Source organism: Adiantum capillus-veneris, chromosome 21 (assembly GCF_014529385.1).
Source record: "Adiantum capillus-veneris isolate H3 chromosome 21, ASM1452938v2, whole genome shotgun sequence".
In the NCBI taxonomy this organism is placed as follows: Eukaryota; Viridiplantae; Streptophyta; class Polypodiopsida; order Polypodiales; family Pteridaceae; genus Adiantum; species Adiantum capillus-veneris.
Window position 1 is genome coordinate 114418209 of NC_140951.1, and position 3893 is coordinate 114422101.

The 3893-nt window shown below is 46.6% G+C and overlaps 1 protein-coding gene across 1 annotated transcript; it reads right to left on the minus strand.

Annotated features, from left to right (window-relative positions):
* Positions 1-433: 433 nt before the first annotated feature.
* Positions 434-3021, minus strand: LOC147431573 (uncharacterized). Its single transcript, XM_086494127.1, has one exon. The coding sequence runs from the start codon at positions 2615-2617 to the stop codon at positions 827-829; it is 1791 nt and encodes a 596-aa protein (XP_086350253.1). The 5' UTR covers positions 2618-3021; the 3' UTR covers positions 434-826.
* Between the last annotated feature and the right edge of the window lie 872 nt (positions 3022-3893).

Sequence of the window (3893 nt, forward strand, 5' to 3'; positions counted from 1 at the left end):
TCTTTGAATCTTATTAATCCTTGGATGTCCCTTTCTAAAATTTTGAGGTACATCAAGCAGAGAATATGCGACGAATAACAAAATCTGATAGTATGTTATTACTGAAAAGGCGGCAAAAAACCAAACATACTACAAGCATAACACATTCAAGGGATTCCATTCATAGTTCAAGCTCTGAAGCCCTTGCCCCACCAACTCACCAACAAAGCACAGTTGCAGTCTGCATAGTTGATAGTCTGGAACGATCGATTTGACATGACCTCACGCAACTCATCTGCAAGTAACCGACAATGACACGACCCAAAAATACACACATCCACTAAGCTGAGACCATATACCAATAGACACTACAAGACAGCCTCATTAAGTTCTCACCTGCTCACACTTGCTTACGTGCATTCTTGCAGTAGAGTGCAGAGGATATGAAACCTAATCTGAAAATCCTTTTTCTTCTTCCCCATGATAAACCTCATGCCCCCAACAACGAACATCAAATCTTTATGACGTGCTCTGTTATGAATTCCATAGATACAAATTTATTCCAACAGCCTGCACATGGCAGTCGGGTTACGCAGCTAAGACCATGGAAGCCCCTTCGAGGCAAATGGAAGCTAGTAAAATTAGGTACTGAGTAAATACCAACTTCTCCCATTTCTGCGAGAAGCTGTTTAGACTAAATGCTTAGAACTGTTCCATGTATCCAAAAAAATCGATATTCAAACAAGGACTACGAATGCACCAAACGTGTGGCACTGACCACTCATATTTGAGCCAAACACTAGTAGCCACAATCCAAAAACCTGTCGCATATTATTAAAAACCCTCATCAGCCAAAGAGACGCATCCACCAAGGCTTGTGATTTTGCACCTTTCTAAGCTTTTCAACATTGCTATCCAGCCTTACCCTGGCCTGCATCTGAAAATTGCCACCTATGAAGAGGTTTCCTAAGCATGATACTACCACCAAGCCCACAATACTGAACAAAGACCCTGCAATTGTCTCGACTAAAGAGTTTTTCAAAATGCTCCCATCACGGCTGTCATGGCCCTGCTGATAAGAAAAAACTTCTTCTTTAATCCCTCCCTTTTCTTGATCTGACAAAAGCTCTGCTGAGTCCGTTTGTGTTGCTTCGCCACTTCCATTACCCTCAGCTCCTGTTTCCCCTCCAGGCTCATCAGATGTCGAGGAATTGTTAGATAAACTATTAGTATCACCCACAAACTGAGATGCACTCTGACCTTTCCTCTGTTCTTCATAATCAGGATCATCTGTTGGAAGCTCATATCTACAAACAGGACACGAATTCCGCGCACTGAGCCAAGGAAGGATGCAAGCACTATGATAAAGATGCAGGCAAGGAAGCTGCTTAGCTGGCTCATTAAGCGCAACCACATCCTTACAGATAGCACAGAGAGCGGAACCATTCTCCATATTCTCTTGTTGAATTTTCACAGAGGATAAGCCCTCAATAGCTGACTTGGCAGCAGGAGGTGCACCCCTACGAGTGTTATCTGTGTCAATAAGCTGCTGAAGAAGCTCCTCAAAGCCCCGTGCATCCACATAATCACCCGGGTTACCAATGTACGTGTCAAAATCTGGAGTGTCAAGCTCAACCTCAGTGTTGTAATTCTCCAAGCTCCTACGAATCGCTTGAAGTCGCCGACGTAAACTTCGTGGCAGAACATTTCGTGGTTGTACAAGATTGTTTTCACTATTAGCATTGCCTTCTGAGCCCAGCCCTTGAGCCGCATGATCCTCTGAATCATCTTGATCCCTGCCCTCCTCCCCAGCAGCATTACCATCACCATCAACACCATCTTCCACAGCTTCAAGAAAGCGCATCACAAAATCAGTTTCATTGAACTCCACTTCTTCCCATTCATCCTCATCCTCTTCTTCAAAAGATTCCCAGTCGCTAAGCTCCAGAAGCCCTTCCTCCACCTCTGAATCACTTTCTTCCTCATCTTCCGCATCCTCTTCATCTCCATTCCCATTTTCCAGTACAGAGCCATCAATGTTTTCAACAAGTTCTTCACCAACAGTGTTATCCTCCAATTGACCAGAAGGCTCAACTTCACCTGCACCACCCTGTACCTGAGTAGCATCAACTTCTTCTCTCCTTGCGTTTTCAGAAGAAGGATCCAAAATTCCAACTTCACGTTGATCATGGGCTAAATCACGCCCTTCAGAGTCATAAGATTCCTGAGTCCTATCACTAGCAAGAGCATCCGATGACCTAGATGACAGGGGAGGAGGCGAATTTCTAAAAGTCCGAGATAGAAATCTTAAAAATCTGAGCACCTGCTGAGGGGAGGCATCCTCCAATTCTTCCTCTGCTGCACTGTCTTCAACAGACCTTTCAAGGACCCTCGAGCTGCGTGGGGGCCGCTGGCGGCGCCTCTGCCTTCGTGCAGCTCGACGCACAGTAACAAGTGTGCTTGCAGTATCCATAGCCTCGACAAAGCCCCCACCACAATCTGGGCAGATCGGGTCCGTGTCGCCCTCTGCAGGTTGTACCACAAAGGCAGCATTACATTGATGGCACCAATAACCAGGCTCACCTGTTGAAGACTCTTCTGCCTGGTTGGATGATGCAGAAGCCTGAGCGTGCTCCATAGCCAAAACAAAGAAACCTTGGCGTTTATGCTCCAGAGAACGCCCAAAAGCCTATCTTTTTCTGCAGGAAATGCGAAAGATCCAACGGATGCCCTAATCTGTCATGGGCGGTGCCTGAAATCGGCGAAGAACCCTGAACAGACAGAATTTGTCAGCAGAAACAGGAAAATAAAAACGCAGACGGGGACGGCGAACGGGCAAGAGAAGCGCTAATCCTAAAACGCAGACGAGGACGTTACAGAGGGCTCACAAGCGAGCTAAGCCTCTCTGAGGATGGGGTTGGTACAGAGGCAGAACGGGAAAACGGAGGAGGTCATCAACGGAGATGAGGGGTACGAGAGCAAGTTCTAGCGTTAGTGCGTGGGCGAGACTCCGCGAGTCTAGCGTAGAGAGAGTTACAAATGTGACGGGAGCAAGTGAATCTCTAAAGAAAGTGCGAGTTCGAGAACTATGGTTATAACTTATGAGAGAGAGAGAGAGAGAGAGAGAGAGAGAAACATGAAGTGCACACGTGCACCACTTCTGTCAACTCTAATGTGCCCTGTTGATTGCTGGATCGTGGATCCATACGCACACGTGTGCTGATCGACATCTGGTAGAGGCCATGTTGACTATGATGAAGTGCTCTCTGTAGCAAGGGGATCACCTTGTGAAGGACATGTAGCACCTTGCAGCTCTAGGTCCTCAACAGCTGCAACTCAGCCTTAGCACACACATAGGAGTGGGGAGAGAAGCTTGAGCACATGGAGTAGGTGGTCGGGGCACAAATGAAAGAGATCGTGCTAGATGAAAGAAGCTATGGTGGGAGCATGAGAGAGTGAAGACCGCACACAACCACGGACTGGTCAACTAGGGTGTGCAGTGAATTCTAGCGACGATCCACCAGTCGAGGCATGACGCTTAAGGGTGTAACATGGTGAGATCGGGCCATGTGCTCATTAGAAGAAAGAGATATAGGCATGGCACAATGAGTCGGGCAGTGGAATGGCCACCCAAAGATTCTTGGGGTATTCTTCGAGCAGTCAGCATATTTCATCACAAACTAACTAGCCATCAAAAAGTGGTTGGAGTAATGAGCACCGTGCGCTTGGTGCATCGTTATTTGTACACAAGAAACGTGGAGAAAACCTAGAAATTTATTAATCATGTAGTTACGTGCTACAAGATGCACTTCGTCAAAGTCAACTAGGGTTCAATCCCAACCCCTCCACAAGCCATGCGCACATTCTCCATAGAAGTTGCCCAACCCTGCCACAAATAGAATGTTATTTTATTA

What these genes read in the sequence shown, in the direction of transcription:
- LOC147431573 (XM_086494127.1), bottom strand. Translation starts at nt 2,617, where the DNA reads ATGGAGCACGCTCAGGCTTCTGCATCATCCAACCAGGCAGAAGAGTCT.